At 44.8% G+C, this 24,226-nt stretch overlaps 1 protein-coding gene across 3 annotated transcripts in view; it reads right to left on the bottom strand.

Moving 5' to 3' along the window:
• The window catches only part of LOC141259389 (cytochrome P450 2J2-like), a 263,707-nt gene that overhangs the window by 206,727 nt on the left and 32,754 nt on the right, over positions 1–24,226 (bottom strand). For 2 of the 3 annotated variants that reach the window (XM_073675295.1, XM_073675297.1), the window contains exon 2: positions 2,142–2,331. The exons of the other annotated variant lie outside the window; for it this stretch is intronic. In XM_073675295.1, coding sequence (XP_073531396.1) covers positions 2,142–2,309 — 168 coding nt within the window. In that variant the 5' untranslated portion in view covers positions 2,310–2,331. The remainder of the gene's footprint in view (positions 1–2,141; positions 2,332–24,226) is intronic. 3 annotated transcript variants of the gene reach the window in all.

Raw genomic sequence — 24,226 nt, 5'->3', positions numbered from 1 at the left:
GCTGTACCGTAAGCAACCACCGCCAATCAGCCTCCGTGGGATTCAGACCAGGGAACAGGCACTACCTGCGGTCAATGCTGGAAGGCCGCCATCCTAACAAGGTACACCTCTGTATCACCAACAAATCCTTAATTGGACCATACGCCACTAAGTGCAGGTCTGTAATTACGGTTATTCAAAGCGCTTTTCAAATGTTTTTACTCTCGCCTACATTCTGGGACACTCTAAACAATGACATCACTGGATTATCGCAGTCAACAGAGCTCCGGCCAATCACTGAGCTAACTACAGTACCGTTAGTGTGACTAGTGCCATCAAAAAGGTTCTGGAAGACTAAAACTAGGGTACAATTACCCATTTAAGCATTAACCTAGTGCATTGATAGTACAGTATTCCTATTCATGTCTCATGCTTCCTGATTTACAACAGGTGTTTACTCATAATAATCTTTCAGTATATTGCAGATATATCATCTCAAGGACACCATCTCATAAGGGTCCACACCATATTTAAGAACACCTGGTACCTACAAGCAGGACACCGGACTACTTGCTTAGGTTTACCACAAATATTTCCACCCGTAATGTCCCATCAAGCATATAGATTGCTCCTTGCCCTAATTAATATCTTCTGTCTCCTATTTATCCTTGTAGAAGTATCTTGCAACAGGATGCACCCTCTTCCTGGACATTCATCTGTTAAACTATTCCCCTCAGTCATCCAGAAACACTATCAGGTACGTAGCTGACAATCAACAATACCTCCCTGTCTAGAACCAACCTACCTAAAATGGATCTACTAACAGGTCTTAGAATCATTCCTTGCAGGTCAATACCGGCCCTGGACCCCACACCACCCCAACATCTCGCCCCCCCCACCTTCCGCGACCGATTGGAGAAATCAAATAAGACTATGTGTCTATGCACACAATACAATACGTTTTTACCAGTTTTAAAATAATAAAACCTATTTAAAAGTACTTCCTCTCTTTTGTCAATTACCTGACCTCAGTGGACCAGCGCAGTGGACACTATTTAAAATTTCTCTTTCCACATCGGGAGATGTAATTGGATTGCGCAGGACAGATGAGGAATATGGTGGTTTATTATTTTTTCTTTATTTCAGGGGACAAGGGTATCGGGGATTAGGTGTAGATGAGTATAATGTGTTTATTTTTATTTGAATATTTATTAATAGCGAAAGTTTTCTGAACATGTTCACTCATCTCTAATTGTTAGCTCTGACATGCCGTATGTAACCATGAGTGAGGCTTGCTAAAGCTGAATCGAATTGGTTATTGTGCCCCTGGATGTACTGCCATCTTTTTAACGGAATCTTCAATAAATCTTGGATTTTATCTACTTGCTGCCTCGCTGGAATGCCTTTTCTTTGTCTCAGAGGTATAAGCCTGGTCCCGGGCTAATCTGTGCGAGACTACCAGCTGTATCCTGTTACTACGTCTTCAGTGAGCTGACTCCCTTTCTTCCTTTATTATAGTAACCAAATGTCAAAATGGCGCTCCTTCAGTTCCGAGCCCTACCATGTGCCCAAACAGTAGTTTTCCGCCCATAAAAAAAATTATTTGGTCCTTTCTCTCCTGTTACCCTTGTGAAAATGAAAAATTTGGGGATAAATCAACATTGAGAGAAAAAGTTAATTTTCATTTTTTCCTGTGATGCATCTGAAGGGTTAATAAACTTATTGAATGTGGATTTGAGCACTTTGAGGGGTACAGTTTAAAAAAAAAAAATTATGCTTAAGTAACGTAGACATGTGGTTAATGTTATTAATAATTATTTTGTTTGGTATAACTATCTGGTTTAAGGGCATAAAAATTAAAGTTTGAGAACCATGACATTTTTTGTCAATATTCCTATTTTTTCACAAATATTTAAAAAAAAAACAAAAAAAAAAACCCTCAGAATCACTGATTCCAGAGTTATCACAAAGTGACACTTGACAGAATTGTAAAATTTGTCCTCGTCAGGAAGGTGAAAATAGGCTGGGGGAGGGGGAGTTTAAAGGGGTTAAAGGTAAAAAGCAATTTAAAGGTTTTGTTTTATTTTTCTAAATAAAAATAGATAAAACGAAAATCCTATTTAAAAAAATTAATGCAACCATATTTGACTCATCTTACTTACCTTCATTAGAGTCCTATGATGAAACTGAAATTTGATTGCAAAAAGATTTCCAACAATGGGTAACGGAGTTGGTCCAGGTGGCAGTAAAGCAGCAGCTTGACGAAGTTTCATGAATTGAATACTAAACAGACCCAACAGTAAAACCAGAAGTATCCAGATAACATTCATCCTCGTGGGGTGATCCTAAAATCTATCAGGAAATAGTCAAAGGGAAAAAAATCATGGAGTTATGGTTTCTAATTACTCAGATAAAGATGTGCATATTTAGTTATTTCATCGACAACTTAGTGTGAATGTCATATGGGATTACGTTAGAGACGTACAGAATTTCTTTACGGAAACCGTAGATTTATTTTATGCTGCTGAAGAATAGGTTCTCCTTTGTAAAAAAAAATGCACAAATAAATCACCAGCATTATCGACATCACAGCAATCTGAAGACAAGTGTCTGGTAAGGCTTCATGTTCTTTTTTTCTCATAAGTTAAAAAAAGGTCAGTAATTTTTTCAGGGTGGTGGACACAATTGTCAGTTTTTACAATCTTTGTTCTTTTCAACATGTAATTAAAATAGGACGTTTCCACTTTGTGTCTGTGGCAGACAAGCGATCTACAAAAAAACAAACACACACACACACGTGAAAAAGCACAATCATTCCAATGGGTCCATGATTTATCCACCACGGCGTAACCATAGTGGGTGCAGGGGTTGCAGTCGCACCCAGGCTTGGAAATCTAAGGGGCCCAAAAGGTACCTTAGGCCACTTTGAGAAAACCAATACTAATAAAAATCCGTGATAGATGGCGGCACTGTTGGAGATTTTTCACTGGGGCCCACAAGCTTTGAGTTACGCCACTGTCTATCTGCAAAATATTGGATAGCACATGTACCAAGACAACTGTATGTGAAGCCATCCTAAGAGTTGGTGTAAAAGTAGCAGTGGTAAATGAGCAGCAGTCGGTGGCGCTAGTAGGTGGTCCTAAGGGTATGCAGCAAATTTTAGAACAGGAGCCACTACCTGTCCAGAAGGTGTCAGAAATTGAAACCTGGATAAAAAACTGGGTTAATTTGCGCTGCCCTGCGGGCCAAGGTGATTAGATCTTAGGTATTAGCAGGTATATGAGAGCAGCTAAATTACAACATGAATAGATTGGTAAAAAAGGACAATGACAATTTAATATTGAAATTTAAAAGGACAATAAGTACAAAATATTAAAATGTGTAGAGGCAATAACAATAATTGAAATAAGTAGGTATCGGTGTAGAATAAAAGGTGCAAGGTAAGTCTTCGACAGGTCCTGGTTAGTCAGCTGGTTAGCAGTTCGTAGGAGTCCGCTTGTAGGTAGTAGGAAGCGGGGACCAAAGTTTTGGGTTAGAGTTCAGTAGCTGGGTCTAGGAGAAACGGGGGAGGGGGGAATTAATATAGGGAAAGTAACTGGTATAGTGGCTGAATAGAGATGAATGATAGTTACCTAGGGTACTAGGTTTGATGGGAGCACTCAAGTGGCAGGATGCCGTATGAAGACACTCTGAAAGGTATAAACAAGGAGAATCAGTATCAATGCTGGCAAGCAAATGAGTAGAGTGTAAATAGTAGTTACCGGTATAGGTGGATATAAGCCTTGATGGGTAGAATGAAGAGTGGGCCAGCTAATGGATGCTAAGAGGTTCTTTGGAGACCTGTATGGATGGGAGAATACAAGGTGAAAATAGGGATGAGATTGATTGTTGATTCTTAATAATGGAGGTGGAGGTTATTACTTGCTTGAATGGAGGACGTGTGTGGCCCCAAAAGTAGGGGCGCGCTCCTAGGTGGCAACAGGATCAGTGACCTGGCTGGGAGGGGGTGGGACCCCCAAGGTCCAATTTGCTTTGTTCTGATCAATAGGATGATGCTTGAATCACTAGGTGATCTGAGGAGGGAATGAGGATGGAGGTCAGAACTGGCACTGAATGATGGTTAAGTAAATGTAGAGGTAGGTACTGGGGAGCTTGGAACTAATGACAATAAAATGCGGGGATGAGGAAAGAGAGACAACTATATTGGGTGTTTATGATAGGCTTGAGCGTCGGAGGTTCTGCGGCTTACCTCCTTGGTGGAAGAGATCTTTGAAGAGAGGGTGCTGTAGTAGAGAGCGCGCGTTTCCTGAATGATTGTGGTGAAGCTTGATGGTAGGAGGTTGTGGGGCTTACCTTCTGGGCAATGAAGGTGGAAGTCTGCGTCTTGCGGGTGTCCATATGAACGGAGATGAAAGTGCGGTTCTTACCTCCGTTCCTTGGGTGGAGTCCCCCGGGTGGGTAGCTGGAAAGGAGGATGTGCGGGGGATGCAGGAGCAGAGTCCCGGCCGACTACTACTGCTCTGTACCTTACCGCGCGTGTAGTTGTGGAGCTGATGCAGGACCTAGGAGGACCTGATGTGACGTCACAGTCACGTGTAGGCCACGTGATTCAATGAAAGACGGTGTGGCAGAAGGACCAATTCCTACTAGTTTCGAAAGCTCCGGCTTTCTTCATCAGGGATGGTCGTTCTTCTGCCCATGGTCCTTTTTATACTTGATGGTTGATTGATAGATGTATCAATAGGGAAAACGCTGAAACAGCTGTCAGTGGTCGTTAATGCAGAGATAGAAATCTTTGCTTTTAAGTCCCTTAGGTTTCAAGGTGTCCAATTCAAAGATCCAAAAACTTTCTCTCTTTGACATCATTTTTATGTGGTTGCCTTTTCTCCAACTTTTTTGGAACAGTCTCTAAGCCGGCTATTTTGGTTCCTGTAATTTTTCCTCCGTGTATTTCAGCATAATGAACCGAAAGGGGGTGTCCTTGAAATTGGTTTGTAATGTTCCTTAGATGTTCATGTATGCGTTTGAACATAGGACGTGTGGTACGTCCTATGTATACCTTATCGCATGGACATTTTAAGTAGTAGATGACACCAGATGTGGAACATGTAATAAAGTCGTTAATTGTGTATTCCTTTTGTGGTGTGGTGATGTTTGTTTGTTTGGACGTGAGTGAATGTTTGCAGGATTTACATTTTCTACATGGAAAAAAGCCTTTCAAGTTTTTGTGAGTGTATTGGAGTAGTTATAGTGCTTGGGTGGATTGCGCACAGAAGGAGCAATTAGGTTGCCCAAATTTTGGGCTTTTCTAAAGACGAATCTTGGGGTTTGCGCTAATTTGCCCCCTAAGATTTTATCGTCTCTAAGTAAGTCTCAATGTTTTGTTACAATTTTACGAATAAAGTGAGTGTTTGAGTTGTATTGTAAAATTATGGGAATGTCTATAAGTGTATCGTTGTCAGTGGATTTGGGTTTGGGCTCTTTGTCTTTCAGTAGCCTACTCCTAGGGATTTTCTGGATTCTGTTTTTTTGTAGTGTTCAAAAATGTGGCTTGGTACCCCTTTTCCAAGAATTTTTTTGTGAGAGCATTTGCTTCAATTTCGAAGTCTTGAGATAGAGAGCAGTTTCGGTGGAGCCTAATATATTGACTTTGTGGTATATTAAGCAACCATTATGGTAGATGGCAGCTGTCTAATGGGATGAAACTGTTAGCGTCTGTGGGTTTGGAGTAGGTTCGGGTTTGTAGACGTCCTTTGTCAATGTATATATCTAGGTCTAAGAAGTTAATTTGGTTGGGACTAATATGAGATGTGAATTCCAAATATTCATTTTTATTAATATCTAGCAGGAACTGGTTGAGTGACACTTTTTTCTCCTGACCAGATGAATATGATGTCGTCAATGAATCTATACCAGAGGACCAGGTTTGTGCGTAGTGTGCCTCCAGAGTGGATGGCAGTCTCTTCCCATCTACCTACATATAAATTGGCATAACCGGGGGCAAACCTGGTCCCCCTTGCGGTGCCCCATTGCTGGGTATAGTAGTGCTCATCGTGTAAAAAATAGTTGTGAGTCAAAATGAAGTACATACAGTCCTTTAGGAATGAGATTTGTTCTGGTGGTGTTTGACTGGAATGGGATAAGTAGTAGGCGGCTGATTCACATCCTTTATCATGTTGTATAACCGTGTAGAGAGCAGTAATGTCCAGGGTACCCAGTATATAGTTGTCCTTCCAAACGATTTTCTGCAGTAGTTGTAATAAATGTTTGCTGTCCTTAATATACGAAGGGAGTTTGTAGACAAGGTTTTGGAGGTGATGGTCCACAAATCTTGATAGATTAGAGGTGAGGCATTGTATGCCAGATATAATGGGTCTCCCTGGAGGATTAGAAAGGGATTTATGGATCTTGGGTAGATAATAAAAAACGGCAGTCCTTGGATGGGTGATATTGATATAATTAAACTCCTGTTTGTTTATATATCCGAATTCTAGGCCTTTTGCTGTTAGGTCCTTTAATTCGAGTTTATAAGCGTTAGTGGGGTCTTTCTTTACGATTTTGTAAGTGCGTGTGTCATTTAGGATACGGGCGGCTTCAAGCTGGTAGTGGCTAGTCCAGAATGACAATGCTGCCTCCTTTATCAGTAGGCCTGATAACAATATTTTTATTGTTTTGCAGTTGTTTTATAGCTTTTTGCTCTGGCTTGGTAAGATTATTCTTAAATTTTTATCACTCAGGTGGCGGATATCAGAAATGGTATTCTTTTGGAAGCTTAAAAAAGCAGGAGTTTGATTATATCAATATCACCCATCCAAGGACTGCCGTTTTTTATTATCTACCCAAGATCCATAAATCCCTTCCTAATCCTCCAGGGAGACCCATTATATCTGGCATACAATGCCTCACCTCTAATCTATCAAGATTTGTGGACCATCACCTCCAAAACCTTGTCTACAAACTCCCTTCGTATATTAAGGACAGCAAACATTTATTACAACTACCCTGGACATTACTGCTCTCTACACGGTTATACAACATGATAAAGGATGTGAATCAGCCGACAACTACTTATCCCATTCCAGTCAAACACCACCAGAACAAATCTCATTCCTAAAGGACTGTATGTACTTCACTTTGACACACAACTATTTTTTACACGATGAGCACTACTATACCCAGCAATGGGGCACCGCAATGGGGACCAGGTTTGCCCCCAGTTATGCCAATTTATACGTAGGTAGATGGGAAGAGACCGCCATCTACTCTGGAGGCACACTACGCACAAACCTGGTCCTCTGGTATAGATTCATTGACGACATCATATTCATCTGGTCAGGGGACAAAATGTCACTCAACCAGTTCCTGCTAGATATTAATAAAAACGAATATTATTTGGAATTCACATCTCATATTAGTCCCAACCAAATTAACTTCTTAGACCAAGATATATACATTGACAAAGGACGTCTACAAACCCGAACCTACTCCAAACCCACAGACGCTAACAGCTTCATCCCATTAAACAGCTGCCATCTACCATAATGGTTGCTTAATATACCACAAAGTCAATATACTAGGCTCCACCGAAACTGCTCTCTATCTCAAGACTTCGAAATTGAAGCAAATGCTCTCACAAAAAAATTCTTGGAAAAGGGGTACCAGGCCACATTTTTGGAAACTACAAAAAACACAATCCAGAAAATCCCTAGGAGTAGGCTACTGAAAGACAAAGAGCCCAGACCCAAATCCACTGACAACGATACAATTATAGACATTCCTATAATTTTACAATACAACTCAAACACTCACTTTATTCGTAAAATTGTAACAAAACATTGGGACTTACTTAGAGACGATAAAATCTTGGGGGGCAAATTAGCGCAAACCCCAAGATTCGTCTTTAGAAAAGCCCAAAATTTGGGCAACCTAATTGCTCCTTCTGTGCGCAATCCACCCAAGCACTATAACTACTCCAATACACTCACAAAAAACTTGAAAGGCTTTTTTCCATGTAGAAAATGTAAAGCCTGCAAACATTCACTCACGTCCAAACAAAAACATCACCACACCACAAAAGGAATACACAATTAACGACTTTATTACATGTTCCACATCTGGTGTCATCTACTTCTTAAAATGTCCATGCGATAAGGTATACATAGGACGTACCACACGTCCTAAGTTTAAACACATAAATGAACATCTAAGGAACATTACAAACCAATTTCAAGGACACCCCCTTTCGGTTCATTATGCTGAAATACACTGAGGAAAAATTACAGGAACCAAAATAGCCGGCTTAGAGACTGTTCCAAAAAAGTTGGAGAAAAGGCAACCACATAAAAATTATGTCAAAGAGAAAGTTTTTGGATCTTTGAATTGGACACCTTGAAACCTAAGGGACTTAATGCAGAGATAGAAATCTTTGCTTTTAACGACCACTGACAGCTCTTTCAGCGTTTTCCCTATTGATACATCTATCAATCAACCATCAAGTATAAAAAGGACCATGGGCAGAAGAACGACCATCGCTGATGAAGATAGCCGGAGCTTTCGAAACTAGTAGGAATTGGTCCTTCTGCCACACCGTCTTTCATTGAATCACGTGGCCTACACGTGACTGTGACGTCACATCAGGTCCTCCTAGGTCCTGCATCCGCTCCACAACTACACGCGCGGTAAGGTACAGAGCAGTAGTCGTCGGCCGGGACTCTGCTCCTGCATCCCCCGCCCATCCTCCTCTCCAGCTACCCACCCGGGGGACTCCACCCAAGGAACGGAGGTAAGAACCGCCCTTTCATCTCCGTTCAGACGGACACCCGCAAGACGCAGACTTCCCCCTTCATTGCCCAGAAGGTAAGCCCCACAACCTCCTACCATCAAGCTTCACCACAATCATTCAGGAAACGCGCGCTCTCTACTACAGCACCCTCTCTTCAAAGATCTCTTCCACCAAGGAGGTAAGCCGCAGAACCTCCGACGCTCAAGCCTATCATAAACACCCAATATAGTCGGCTCTCTTCCCCCCCCCCGCATTTTATCCTCATTAGTTCCAAGCTCCCCAGTACCTACCTCTACATTTACTTAACCATCATTCAGTGCCAGTTCTGACCTCCATCCTCATTCCCTGCTCAGATCACCTAGTGATCCAAGCATCATCCTATTGATCAGAACAGCAAATTGGACCTTGGGGGTCCCACCCCCCTCCCAGCCAGGTCACTGATCCTGTTGCCACCTAGGAGCGCGCCCCTACTTTTGGGGCCACACACGTCCTCCATTCAAGCAAGTAATAACCTCCACCTCCATTATTAAGAATCAACAATCTCATCCCTATTTTCACCTTGTATTCTCCCATCCATACAGGTCTCCAAAGAACCTCTTAGCATCCATTAGCTGGCCCACTCTTCATTCTACCCATCAAGGATTATATCCACCTATACCGGTAACTACTATTTACACTCTACTCATTTGCTTGCCAGCATTGATACTGATTCTCCTTGTTTATACCTTTCAGAGTGTCCTCATACGGCATCCTGCCACTTGAGTGCTTCCATCAAACCTAGTACCCTAGGTAACTACCATTCATCTCTATTCAGCCACTATACCAGTTACTTTCCCTATATTAATTTCCCCCTCCCCCATTTCTCCTAGACCCAGCTACTGAACTCTAACCCAAAACTTTGGTCCCCACTTCCTACTACCTACAAGCGGACTCCTACGAACTGCTAACCAGCTGACTAACCAGGACCTGTCGAGGACTTACCTTGCACCTTTTATTCTACACCGATACCTACTTATTTATTTCAATTATTGTTATTGCCTCTACACATTTTAATATTTTGTACTTATTGACCTTTTAAATTTCAATATTAAATTGTCATTGTCCTTTTTTACCAATCTATTCATGTTGTAATTTAGCTGCTCTCATATACCTGCTAATACCTAAGATCTAATCACCTTGGCCCGCAGGGCAGCGCAAATTAACCCAGTTTTTTAAAAGTAGCAGTGCACTCCATACATACTTATATGTAACCAGTTACAGTGGAAGTATTCCTTGAACAAGGGTGCACAGCCTGCAGTCTGGAAGCTACATGCAGCCTGTGTTGCCATTCTTTGAGGACACTGGTGTCTACTCACATATATAGTCCATGTCGAAAAGAGGAAAGAGGAGTAATACATAGTGCCAGCGGAGTGTAAGAGGAAACTATTGCGTCTCTGAAGAGTCCCTGCATGATGAGGAAAAACTGCCATCTGCTGGCTGGACGAAACCATGCGTTACCAGTTTCCACCAGAAAAATTGCAGGGGGAGCTAGTTCTTGTGCCAGATCTGGTCAGGTGCCTTGAATGACAAAGTTCCTGGATATGAAAGCACTGTGTGCCAAATCGCAGGATGCTTTGGCGCCAAAACAGCGCAAGGTGCAGCTGTGCATAGGAGAAGATGCTGCAGCCAGAGTGAAAGGCTGCAGCAGGAAACATGTGCCAGCAGAGTGCTGACTGCTTGCTGATAAGACCAAGATGACACCAGATAAGATCCGGAGCGCCAACTACGCCAGTCAAGAACCAAATCCCAGACCTGCATCGGTCAAGATACGGAGCCCAGCCCTCTTCTCCCCAGAGCCGGGAGACCGCAGTCGGTCAAGCACTGAACACCCCTGAACAGACTCCACCCGGAAGAGGACACCTGCGAAAACAGAAGGACGACACGAGTGAGCCGGGCCATCGCTTCCAGCACTGTCGTATGGTACAGGAGTCGGGCTGGGCCAGGACAGCAGACAGGGTGGTGGTCAATTGGAGCAAAGGAGGCTCAATGTGTTTAGGTAGACTTTATCAGGAGGAGTTCCGGCCTAACGGGACAACCCGGCAACCCCCGCTAGGGCCATTACTTCAGGAGGAGCCAACGTAGTAACTCCCACAGGGACGGGTGTATCACCCCTGTCAGAGGAACACTAGTATAATCCCCGAGACTGCAGTTCTAAGTGTACTTTAAAACTCATATGTTCTGCATTGTATAATCTACTTGTAATTACCCTGTTCATACTGTTTAACTGTTTCTAACTACTGCAATTTCCCGCCATAGCGATGAAAATAAAAAGTTCATTGACTGTTCCTGCCTCGTGTTTATCTGCGCGGTGCATCCAGTTACCTGATTTACAGGAGAGACAGATACAGCGGCCTAACAACTATATTCTGTGGAGACAAGGATTGACTGGAAAAAGCTATAGCAGTCTGGGTGTGAAAAAAAGCGAAAATGAGTGCAGTCAATTGAATATTTTACCTGCGAGTCACTTAAAAAGGAATCTGTCAGTAGGATCAACCCTCCCAAGCCATCTACATGGGCATGCAGGTCATATTATACAAAATTATACCTTTAATAAAAATAATTATGACAGTTGAGGGTGAACCTGGTCTCCATGGAATAACCCCACATCTGAAGATACATCTGTTCATTATTAGGGATGAGCAAATGTGCTCGCCACTGCTTGTTATTCGTCCGAGCATCATTGTGCTCAACAAGCTCTGTGTGTATTTCCGGGTTGCTCAGGCGGGAACTCTGGTCCCCTCCCTGCATGTTTGGCGCTCCTTATAGAGCCAATGAACATGCAGGAATTGCCTTCCATGCACTGTAATGCCGTAGCCATGTTGGTTGTGGCATTACATTGATTGGCTGGCTGCACAGCGCGATTAGGTCTATACAAGACCTGGCGCCGCTATGCTCGTCACAGCCACTCTGGAATCAGGCAGAGTAGAGAGACATTTGCTTCTTTATAGTTAGTGTAGGTATTCCACAACACACACACACACACACATCTATCCCCATCTGAACGGACAGTCCTGAGGACTAATCCAGCGGCATATGATCAGTACTAGGCAGGCAGTGTATGTGGCAGACTGCAGTGTATGATACATCACAAGAGGGTCCATTGAACGTTCTGTCTGCTGCTGTATTAATTACAGATATTTGTAAACATAGCCCCAGATATCAGGGGCCAGGGAAAAATTTTTTTATCTTAATACTGGTTATTTGCTATAAAGGCAATGCAGAGTACACCATTTTTCTGCTCCATTTGCTTGTTCTCACTGCAGAATAAAGCCAGATCTGTTCCATATTTCAGCGATAAAAATCCATAAATTTAAACTGAACGTGGAAAATATTGGCCTCCTTTTCCATTCTGTTGCAGTGTGTCGGTCAAGCTATTCACACTAGGCGTCTGTGAATAGTATTAGCAAATTACAGGCCTGCTCTTTAAAATTGTGGTTCTTTGTCAGACGTATCACATAACTGCGTTCTAAAATCAGCCATTTCTTGTGAATGTGGAAAATATTGCCCTCCATTAAAAATGGGCAACGGATGGAGGAAGTGGACGTGATTGTGATGGTGCATGCAGAGGCCGAGGTCAAGCTGAAATTGTGCCACAACAAACACCCACATCTTGTCGCTCGACCTTCCTGTCCCAATTACTAGGGGACCGCAGAACACCACAGAGAACTGTCAAAAGGTTGTTGGTTGGATAGCAGATAATGCTTCCAGTCACTTTGCCACCACCACCCTGTCTTCCACATGGTCAAGTCTCAGTAGCCGTGAGTCTGGACCGTATATTCCTCACCCTGATCCTCCTTCCTCCCACCATGCCGAGTGCCTGGAGACAACTGATCCCACATATAACACTCAGAAGAGCTGTGCACTTTTCCATTTGTAGATTTGAGCCTCTCGCCTGGCCAGCTTCAAGCGAGTCAAGAGGAGAACGCATGTAGTGATGCCCAAATATTGGAGTAGCCACGGTCACATGAAGGCAACGGTGGGAAAATGCAATTACTGTCACAAGAGGTGGATGATGTTGAGACAATTGCCAGAAAGTCAGGAGCAGGAACAGGGTGCGGAAGTGGAAGACGAGGTGGTGGATGATATAGTAACTGATCCAACCTGGCAGGGGTACATACAGAGCTAGTACAGCAGCACACAGGGGGAGGGAGGCAGAGAACCACAACAGGCAGGAAGAAGCAGTGTGGTGGCCACAGACAGAAGGCAAGCAACCGTTCCCCGTAACATCAACACAACGGAAGTTGCCAGTACAACTTCCCAAGTCTGGTTGTCTTTTAAAGACTCCGCAGATAACCCCCAAAAGGCCATTTACGCCACATGCCAAGCCAGCATCAGCAGGGGTAGCAAAACTAGCAGCCTGGCCACTACCAGCATGATCAGGCACATGGCGGCAAAGCACCCGACTAAGTGGGCCAAACTCCAGGGTCCAGGAACAGTGTCTGTGGGTGGCACCACAGCTTCTTCCCCTGTGCGTGCAAGCCAATCCTTTGTCCATGGCGCATGCTTTAACATCCCTGGCGGCGTGCTGGCATGGCTTACCATCTCCCACCATGCAAGACTGCCAACTTACCTATCAGTCCAGGCTGCACACTTTGCTACAGTACTTGCTGTATGCATGTCTCTTGTCTGATTGCTTAGAGCGGCGCGCGGTTACTGCCTGATTCTTAAAGTTACAGTGTGCGCACTCCTAATGCGTCCCCAGCCTATTGCTGTGAGTCACTGGATACTTAACCCCCCTCCATCCATTAGCAGGTGTCTGAGCAACACTTTCTTTCAGTGTGTTCTGTGCAACTGAGTTCCCAGATCCTGTCCTGTATCTTGTCTGTTTCCGCCACTCTGGGGGCTGAGTTCCCAGGCTCGTTCCTGTATCTTGTTCCGGGTTGAGTTCCTGTCTGAACTGTGTCCTAGCCAGTTACCTGTTTGTCTCTATGTCCATACCTGCCATTTTCCTGCAGGTGTCTGAACCTGCACCTAACTCCAACTCATTGTCTCTGTACTTCTGTTTGTGAGTTTTGTGTCCACTCGCTACTTCATTGTAAGTACCTTGTGTGTATCTGGTTCTGCTTGTCCCGTTTCTACCTCCTGTGTTCTAACTATCTTCCTGTGTTTCCCAGTCTGTTCCATGTGAACAGAGCCCTGTCCTGTCTGCACCTTCTGCTCCGCTTGTCCACCGCACCTTCGGTTTTGCTCTGCTCCGCTTGTCCACCGCACCCGCGGCTCTGTTCCTGTATCCCAGTCTGTACTGGTCCCTATCCAGCCTGCGTTCATGCCTGCCAGTACCCGCCTGTCCGCATACCAGCCGTGCCTGCCAGTACCCGCATGTCCGCATACCAGCCGTGCCTGCCAATACCCGCCTGTCCGCATACCAGCCGTGCCTGCCAGTACCCACCTGTCCGCATACCAGCCATGCCTGCCAATACCCGGCTGTCTGCATACCAGCTGTGCCTGCCAACACCCGCCTGTCTGCATACCAGCCTGTCTGCATACCAGCCGTGCCTGCCAGTACCCACCTGTCTGCATAATAGCCGTGCCTGCCCGTTCCTGCATTCCCCAGTGTGGGACAACAGCTGTGACCGGGGTCTGACCTGGAGTAGCACCTGGGCCACCTCCCACGTCCCTCCTCAGACCACGGAGTCGATTGAGCCGCTGTGTGTTTGTGGTCGGATCTGGCGAGGCCCCTAGTCATGCCCCTCCAGGCACTCCTCGGTTCGTGGCCCAGTGGGACCACTAACCACGCTCACGCCAGTCAGTCCGGGCGTGAGTGTAACAGTTAGCTCAGACCATGGTCCTCGTTGAGCCCCACAGCCCTTCGCTCTCGGAGGCATTTGAATCCTTGTCTGGCGAATACGTGCACCAAGGAAACATTTTTTCTCAAGCTGAAGTCCAGGCGATTTACACACCAGCCCAAATGGAACTATCAGCACTCGTTCCTGCGGATCCACCACAGTACTATGGGGATCCAAAACAAAGCCGTGCATTTGTGGAGCAATGTATGCTGCATTACAAATTCTATGCTCACTATTTTCCCACTGATCGGGTTAAAGTAGCATTTATGATTTCCTACCTAGCGGGTGATGCCTTGAATTGGATCACCCCCCTATGGGAAGCAGGGGATCCTATAGTCTCTGACCAGCAGGCCTTCCTGGTGGCCCTTCTAATGGTCTTCGATGACCCAAACCCTGAAGCTCCTGCTAAAGCTTCCCTTCCCAATATCCTGGAGCAGTCCCGATGGGTGATGCATGTAGGTAGCCCACCATTTCCCCAGCCTGAAGAGGCTGCTGCCCACACAGAATCAACACAGGATGACAATGCTCCACAGACTACTTCTCTTCCCAACCTCAAGAGGCAGTCCAGACGTGCAAGTCGTAGAGGTAAACAGTCACACCAGGTTCCGTCCTCCCAAAGACCTCCAGTTCCCCAGCCTGTAGAGGCAGCTATCTGCACAGAATCCATGAAGGATGACCATGTTCATCAGGCAAAGCAGAGGCCGGAACTCAGTCACAAAATCGGATTGCTGTCCCGCTGCGGTTGTTTGAGACAACCTGACGGTCTTTGTCCAGCGAAGGTTGGAGAATCCCAAGACATTAGGCCTGTGGGAGAGGCTGCCCTTGGCGTTAGTGTTTCCTCTTGTGAGAGAAAAGAATCCATTTTGAGTATGTGGTATCCATCTTGTCTTGTAACTTCTGTGTAATGGTGATCAAGTAACACTGATGGGCAGTGAGGTTTCACATTTCTATTCACTCCCCTAATGTTACTATTGGTTCATAGGTCAGAGAGAACTATTCCTTTGTCTCTGACCCCATTTAAAGTGTCACATGTGTTAATAAAGCAGAAGTCTTTTCTAGTACACCATTCCTGGCTGTGCTGTATTGATTTCCCGAGCGCTCGTAAAACAAATCTTATTAATTTGGAGTTCAGAAGGCATAGAGGAGAGCGTATTTCACTCACAGAATTTGATGCCGAAAAGTCCCGGGACTAGACGCGCATTATACCATCCGGATCAAGAGTGAGGAGGACCCTCCAGTAAAAGTGAATTCAAACGCTGCAGCATAAGGTAAGAAGCTTATTCTTACAATTGTATTTCACTTTTACTGCGAGCTGGTCACCTCCAATCTGGGTGAGTTATTTTTGCAATTAATAGTGTAGTCCAAGAACTGGGAAGAGTTACCTATGCCTTTTTGAACTGTGTGCATGTGATGGGATCAGTGTGATATAGTGGTACTTGTACTTAGAGGATTGTTGTTGCTGCATCTTATTTGGCTGATGAGACTGATCATCTCACCAGAGGGGTATCTTATGGACAATTTACGGGGTGTATTGTAGCATTTGTGGCTTTGTGACTGACTACTCTACAGAATAATAGGATGTGTGGCTGTGTGCCTCCCTATTGGACCCGTGGCTTTGTGCCTATTGTTGATATTGTGCTAGCACTGATTTTGAGGCAAGTATGGAAAACTTGTCGTGTAAATGGAGACAGAAACCCAATGGAAAGACAGCAAAAAGTAGAATGTTCAGATAACGTGAAGGCAAGGATGCCATAACGGATAGTAAAAGAATGTTGAAATGACTGAAATTCCCCACAGGGAGGTCTGGTCTGTATGTGTTTTGAGAGAAGGCTGTTCATTAGAGCAAGCATGATCAGGACAGCTGAGCAGTTAGAGAATGTTGGCTCTGGAAGTAATTAGTGCAGAAAGTGTGAGAAAACCACTATAAGTAAAAGTATTGTGTGAGTGCTTTTGACAATGGACTGAACAGACTTAATGAGACAGAATTAACAGTACCTCCTCCTTATAATGGACCAGGACGGTGGACATGTACAGTATTTGGGATGGAAAAATAACTGTTCAAATTGCAAGATAACTAAATCTAAATTAAACTCCCCAAATGCTCCTATTCTACGAGTTATAACAAAGAGGCATGTGGTAGCTGATAGGACACCTCCTCCCCCAGAGCCAATTACATGGGATGGGAAGAGGGCACGAGAGCAGTGAGAGGGGGGGACTGAGAGGATACACTCACATACCAACGACCAGTACTCCTCACACGAGGCATGGCCCCCCTCACAAGGTGATGAAACAACTTCCCTGATGAGAAGCCTGCTCCTTTTGCTAGACAAGTTCAGCAGATACAGGTTATATAGAACTGAACATGGCAGGATTTAGAATTGTTAGTAGACGCAAAAGGAAGAGATATGACTGCACATATTATAAAGCAAGAGACAGGACCGTCAAAAGACTATCTGACTGACAGACCTGGAACAAAATATTTACAGACATTAGAGTCAGGGGAAGACTATTGTAAGAAGTTGCAGCATTGGGCATTGACAAAACAGAGAGGACAATCTTTATCTTTAAATGACATCACTCCGGAAAAAGATGAGACTGTAGAAAAATATTTTGCCCTTTCACACATGACTTGGACAGATATGGGATATTTACCAGGGGACACTCTTAATATACGTATATTGGGAGATGCTTTTGTGGATGGGTTAAAGAAATCAATTAGAGCGGGACTTGTAAAAAAAAAATGCACCCAGAGTGGAGGGGGAAGGACCCAAGGGATTTGTTACAAGTAGCTAAAGGGGTAGAGCAGGAGTTGATCCAAACTTGCAGAACAAAGAGAGTAAGTTTTTTTCCTTATCATAGAAAAAGGTGGGGGGGAGACAGGAGTGCAGCAGCCCCCACTCACATAGCAGATAGCTGGGAATTACTTTTTCCCCTTCATCCTAATTATTGAAAGTCACTAGATAAAAACTATAATGACAGAAATTCAAATTTTAGAGGTTCTATTTCAATGATTAAAATGAACTCCAGGCACATTTTTAAATTTTTATTTTTTTCCTTAATAGATACTGGGCAGCCGGGTCTGTATGCAATTAATGTTTTTCTTGGAGAAATCATCAAAGCATTTTATGGTGATTTACTTAGACAATGCATTATTTCCGCGCCTCTGCATCCAGACTGCCAGCATTTATTTGTTTTTATTTATTTATTTTTCCTTGGTCATAAACAATTTACATGGATGGTGCCATCACAAGGTGCTCAGAATTCACCGATAGTGTCTACTTTTGCAATGTTTTCTCATTTTGAAAATTTGTTGACTCCTCCATATTTGGAGGTTGTGATGCTTTAGTTTAGAGTATGTGGACGATTTATTACTTTGTCCTGATCAAGTCTCATGTCAGGAGTCGTCTATCTCACTTTTGTGGTCCCTAACAGAACGTGCATGACAAACCTCTAAAAAGAAACCACAGGTTTATCACCAGAAGGTAGTCTTCTTAGGACATGGCATGTCACAATACACCAGACATTTCACAAAGGAAAGAAAAGTCACAATACAGCAGCTTGCATTACCCAAAAACAGACAACTACAAAGACCAGTGGCCTACTACTCAGCTAGGCTGGATCTTGTTGCCAGAGGTGCACCCTCTTGTGTTAGAGCCATTTCTGCGGTTCAAGCCATGATTGAAAAGGCCACAGAAATAGTTCTTGATTACAAGGTCACACTTTATACTCAACATGACATTCATGGTGTCCTCAGTCAGGTACATCCTAGGTACATTTCAATGACCCAGTAACTTTGACTTTAATGTGCCCTCCTCATTCCCCCAAATGTAGAACTCAAACGACGGGCAGTTTTGAATCCATTTATGCTTTTGCCATTGGATTTAAAAAGGGGGGAAAGATGGGGAAAATTAACTATTTTTACATACTCTGACAGAGGAGGAAATAGCCGAAATACATACACCCCATGATTGTGTAGCTCTGATGTAGCAAGAGACGGCAGGGTTTGAACATGTCTCAGATGAACCCATTGCTAATGCAAATTTTGAGTTTTTTTGTAGATGGATCCAAATGCCAAGATGTTGGTTGGTTCTATACTGGATACGCTGTGATCACACAACATTAGGTAATAAAAGCTGAACCACTCCCTCCTCACCTATCGGCACAGGAGGCAGAGCTGAGGGCACTCACTGAGGCGTGTAGAGCGGCAAAGGGTAAGACGGCCAAATGTGTGTGTAGATAGTAGATCTTGCCTAAAGTCACATGAAAAACCTATAAACCACAGAGAGCATAAAGGCTCTGATGAAGGCTCTCCTGTTACCAACTAAGCTTGGCGTGGTGAAGATAAAAGCTCACACTCGAGCTGACACCAATGAAGCCAGAGGAAATGCTTGTGCAGATACTGCCGCCAAGGAAGCAGCAAAGAGGTCGAGAGTTGAGAGTCTAGCAGCGGTACAGACCGTGACCTCAGTGGCACCTGTCACTCCTGATATTCTTAAATTCCTGCAGAAACAGGCGGTTCAACAGGAAAAGAAGGAGTAGGAGATGCAGGGAGCCCAGCTGACTGAGGAAGGTTTGTGGAAAAAGGGCAGTAAGCTCTGCCTGCCGCCAGCTCTTTACTCAGTGACGGCCCAGGGTCCAGTACCCAGGCGGCCAGGCACACGCAGTCTTATATGACATGTGCCCAACACAACGTAGTGAAAGCTAAGACCCCGCAGAAACACACCCCTCGTCCGCTCTACCCGTTCCAGAGATTGCAGATTGACTATATACAACTACCACGAGTAGGGGTATATGAGTTCGTGCTTGTGTGTTGATCTCTTTTCATGCTGGCCTGAGGCATATCCAGTGCAGAAAGCTACAGCAAAGGTTACTGCTCAAAAACTCATGAAGGAGGTGGTATGTAGATATGGGGTTCCTGACGTGATTGAAAGTGATAGAGGTACACATTTCACTAAAGAGATCATGAGAGAGATCTTAAAGTCTTTGGGAATTGAGCAGGGTTTACACACACCTTACCATCTACAGAGTAGTGGGAAGGTAGAAAGACTGAATAGGACATTAAAGTTAAAGATTCAGAAGGCAAAAGAGGAAACCGGCAAACCATGGACCGAATGCTTGCCTCTAGCTCCTTTCTCAATAAGGTACACTCCAGGTAGAAGAACAGGTCTCTCTCCATATGACATACTTTTTGGTTCAGTACCAAGAACAGGGTTATATTTCCCACAGTCACTTCAAATGCAGAATGACAGCCTGATTAGCTATGTGCAAGCCTTGCATAATCGCCTAAACAGTGTGATAAACAGGTGTATTCTTCCATTACAGACCCTGAATCAGTGTCTGGAACACATGATCTCAAGCCTGGAGACTGGGTGGTCCTAAAAAGACACGTCAAAAAAAGTCTTGATCCTAGATTTGATGGGCCATTCAAAGTTCTTCTGACCACAGCAACATTCGGTGAAGTTTGAGGGAAAGTCCACTTGGATACACGCCAGCCACTGTAAACAAGTCACTCCACCAGCAGAATGATGACCTTTTTGCCAGTTCTAATGGGGATAGTGGTGGCATTGCCTCTAGCAAAGACATTAAATGAAGTTCTGAATGGTGACTGGGATAAGAAATTCATTAGACATCACCAAGTACTTTTAAAAGACATGGACACGATTACATTACCAAAAGACTGTTGGATTTGCACTCACAGCCCTGTGAGCTCTCATACTATGCCTTGTTTAGCCATTCCAATGACTTTGAAAGAAATGTTCTATTTGAGTAACCGCACTTTTCCCACTAAGCTAGATAACAACAGGAAAGAGAGCTGTAGGTTTGCCTGTAGCTGCATGGGTGACAGAGCCAAGGTTGTTGTTCAACAGGAGTGGTCCGCCTCCAAGACAGACAGGAATGCCTTGGGCTTCTAGTCCTGTTGACCTCTCCTGTTATCCGAACCTCACCTCTTGCAGCTGCATCCAGATAAGATCCAGAGACGTCGCTTTCTCTACAGTATTCTGAGTGTAACGGGTCTGTACCGACATCACACAGTGTGTAGTGGTCGATGCCACGCTCAATCCTGAGCTTCACTGTGTAAACGTCACCTTGGAAAGACTGATATCAGGTATTATGTCAAATGACACTCAGTATCAGGAAGAGATGAACATATTAAGCTCCACCTTGTTGTCTAAATGGATTGCTAGTCTATTCAATAACACAGTTATGGGAGCACCAGAGAGTTTGTACATTGTATGTGGACATCAGGCCTACAAGTGGTTACCTAATAACTTTACAGGGGTCTGCACACCGGCCTTCCTGACCCCATCAACCTTTATAGTGCCTCACATCAGAGTAAATGTTAAAGCAATCCCTATACACACACTGTACAGACGAGCTGCAGACAACAATCCCAGACCCAATGGTAAATCTCATCTTGTAGAAATGGGGGTGGCAAATAAGATTGTGAGCAGCGTATTGATTTACCCATCCATAACGCAGATGGGATAAGCTGGTAGAGGCAACTGATTATCTAGATGACCAGATCTTCCAGGTGCTTGATATCCTTAATGCATCTAATATAATACAGAAGAAGCTAATTGTAGTCACTGACAACACACCATAGTGCTGGACCACCTGACCGCTATGGAGGGATGTGTCAGATCATCGGTCCTGCATGTTGTCATTACATCGACGTTATGGGAAATCTCCAGGTTAGGACTGATATACAGAAGATACCCGAGATAAGGGATAAGTGGTTACAGCAACATGACGCAAACAAGGAGTCCTGGTGGGAGAAACATTTCCTTTCCTGAATCCCACTAATTGGTTCAAGGGTCTAGATAGGGCGCTCTCAGGGATTATACATACATGTATGCAATTATTATTATTATTCTGCTTGTTGATATATGTAGCCGTAAAAGCGCAGATTTATGTTACACCTAAGTTACTCAGGTTTATATGTAAGGAAAACCATGTCACAGAACCCCTGATTGTATACTATGGACCCCAGACAAGAACAGATCCATTGTTGTGATACAATAATAGGTGTTTAGGTAGGAAACTGAGGCGAAGCAGGTAGGAAAGTCCCGAGGACGTGACTAGCGCACTCCTATATACCTACTGAGATGCTATAATTGGTCACAAAGGGGGGAGGGAAATGTGAGAGAAAATAATCCATTTTGAGTATGTGGTATCCATCTTGTCTTGTAACTTCTGTGTAATGGTGATCAAGTAACACTGATGGGCAGTGAGGTTTCACATTTCTATTCACTCCCCTAAGGTTACTATTGGTTGATAGGTCAGAGAGAACCATTCCTTTGTCTCTGACCCTATTTAAAGTGTCACATGTGTCAATAAAGCATTAGTCTTTTCTAGTATTGATTTCCCGAGCGCTCGTAAAACAAATCTTATTAATTTGGAGTTCGGAAGGCAGAGAGGAGAGCGTATTTCGCTCACATTCTCCACAGATGACCATGACTGTGGCAAGTGAAGGCCTCAGATTAACCGGAAGTTTCGGGCTTAAATCCTTGAAGAGTCGGTGTCTGATTCCCGTCCGACAATTCCAGAATCCGGTTAGGGCATTGTCAGCGGAAGGACGAGCCCTACTCAGAAACAAGTCAAAATATGTCTGTACAAATTAAGCTCCAGATTGGAGCATTACAGAAGTTCACATTCCAGGTGCTGTATGGTTTACCCACAGGTCGTCCAGAGCTGAGAGATCTAGTGCCCGCTCAGGTCTGAAGATCCTGCATGGTGTTTCCTGGGGGACTGCTGAGGTACAAGGGGTGTCCAGTCCCCATATCTTCAGCACAGTCAGCAGTGTCTTCTTCACCAGATCTGCTAGTCGCTGACTCACTGTGCGCTGAAGTCTCTGAAGGAAGCGGAGGCAATGTCCCCACACAGTCTCGACGATTGAACCAATGATCTGGCTTCAGGTACCGCCCTGCCTCGCAGACGTGTCATCTTAGAAACCAGACTGAAGTTTGTCCCAAAGCAAGGATCCTCCATCTCTAATAAATCTGGCAATAAGTCCATCAAGGTGGTGGCTACCTCCAAGTCTCTGTACCCCTCCAACCAGGCGGAGGACCTCCAGTTGTCTCCTGAATCCTCTGGGGTGCTACCGGATAACAAATGGATTGAGACTTTCCTGTGTCCTGTTCCTGGTACTTCGCCCATTTCATCTGATGCGGAGGATGGCTCGATGGGAGGAAGCATCCTAGTCATCAAGGTGGTGAGACCAGTCTCGTTCCCTCTAGTGGAAGGAAGAGGTAATCTTCTTGAAGAGAGGCATTGGCCTCCAAATTCTCTGCAGAAAACTCTTGCAGGCTTGAAGAGGGGGCGAAACAGGGGGGATACTGTAACATCCCTGGCGGCGTGCTGGCATGGCTTACCATCTCCCACCATGCAAGACCGCCAACTTATCTATCAGTCCAGGCTGCACACTTTGCTCCATTACTTGCTGTGTGCATGTCTCTTGTCTGATTGCTTAGGGCGGCAGCGCGGTTACTGCCTGATTCTTAAAGTTACAGTGTGCGCAGTTGTAATGCGTCCCCATCCTATTGCTATGAGTGACTGGATGCTTAAATCCCCTCCACCCAGTAGGAGGTGTCTGAGCAACGCTTTCTTTCAGCATCTTCTGTGCATATGAGTTGCCAGGTCCTGTCCTGTATCTTGTCTGTTTCCCCCACCCTGGGGGCTGTATACCCAGGCCTGTTACCTGTATCTGTGACTTCTAGTTTCTTTTCGCCACCCTGGGAGCTGAGTTCCCAGGCTCGTTCCTGTATCTTGTTCCGGGTTCAGTTCCTGTCTGAACTGTGTCCTAGCCCGTTACCTGTTTGTCTCTATGTCCGTACCTGCCCCTTGCCTGCAGTGTCTGAACCTGCACCTAACTCCAACTCATTGTCTCTGTACTTCTGTTTGTGAGTTTTGTGTCCACTCGCTACTTCATTGTAAATACCTTGTGTGTATCTGGTTCTGCTTTTCCCGTTTCCCTGCCTCCGTATCTACCTCCTGTGTTCTAACTATCTTCCTGCGTTTCCCAGTCTGTACCATGTGATCAGAGCCCTGTCCTGTCTGCACCTTCTGCTCTGTTCTGCTCTGCTTGTCCACCGCACCTGCGGTTTTGCTCTGCTCTGCTTGTCCACCGCACCTGTGTGGCGCCCAGCTGCGCTTGGTACCACAGATCCTAGAAGGGTGTATTATTGGAATCCTTCACAAGAGGCCCCCATAAACATTCACACATCTCCACCTTCCACCTCAGACCAGCAGAGGGAGCCCATTAGGGATATAAATAGGGAAGGTGGAGCTAGGCAGTTTAGTCTGTTGAGAGAGTTCCTGCAGAAGGGAAGACTGAGCAAGGTCAGCCTGTAGTGGAGCATAGTTCAGACTCAGTTGTAGCTCAGAATAGTGAGCTTAAGGTGTGCCGGCGCCCCAAGATCGGTGAAGAGCGGCAAGCTGCCATTAGTGTGAGTAGCCTAGTGAGGGCCCGAGCGTGGCCGAAGGCGAGTGGAATGTGAGTAGCAGTGGGGGGCAGAGGAGCTTACCCCGAAACATATACCGGACACCGGGTCCGAGCTTACCGGGATCTCTACGACCCAGTAAGGCATAACCGGAATCCCAAGAGAACTACAGGTCCCAGGTTCACCAGAGAGCCGATACG

The sequence above is a fragment of the Phyllobates terribilis genome, unplaced genomic scaffold, assembly GCF_046119375.1.
Source record: "Phyllobates terribilis strain yellow unplaced genomic scaffold, ASM4611937v1 Scaffold_3__8_contigs__length_932513732, whole genome shotgun sequence".
In the NCBI taxonomy this organism is placed as follows: Eukaryota; Metazoa; Chordata; class Amphibia; order Anura; family Dendrobatidae; genus Phyllobates; species Phyllobates terribilis.
This window is presented reverse-complemented; position numbering and strand designations above follow the sequence as displayed.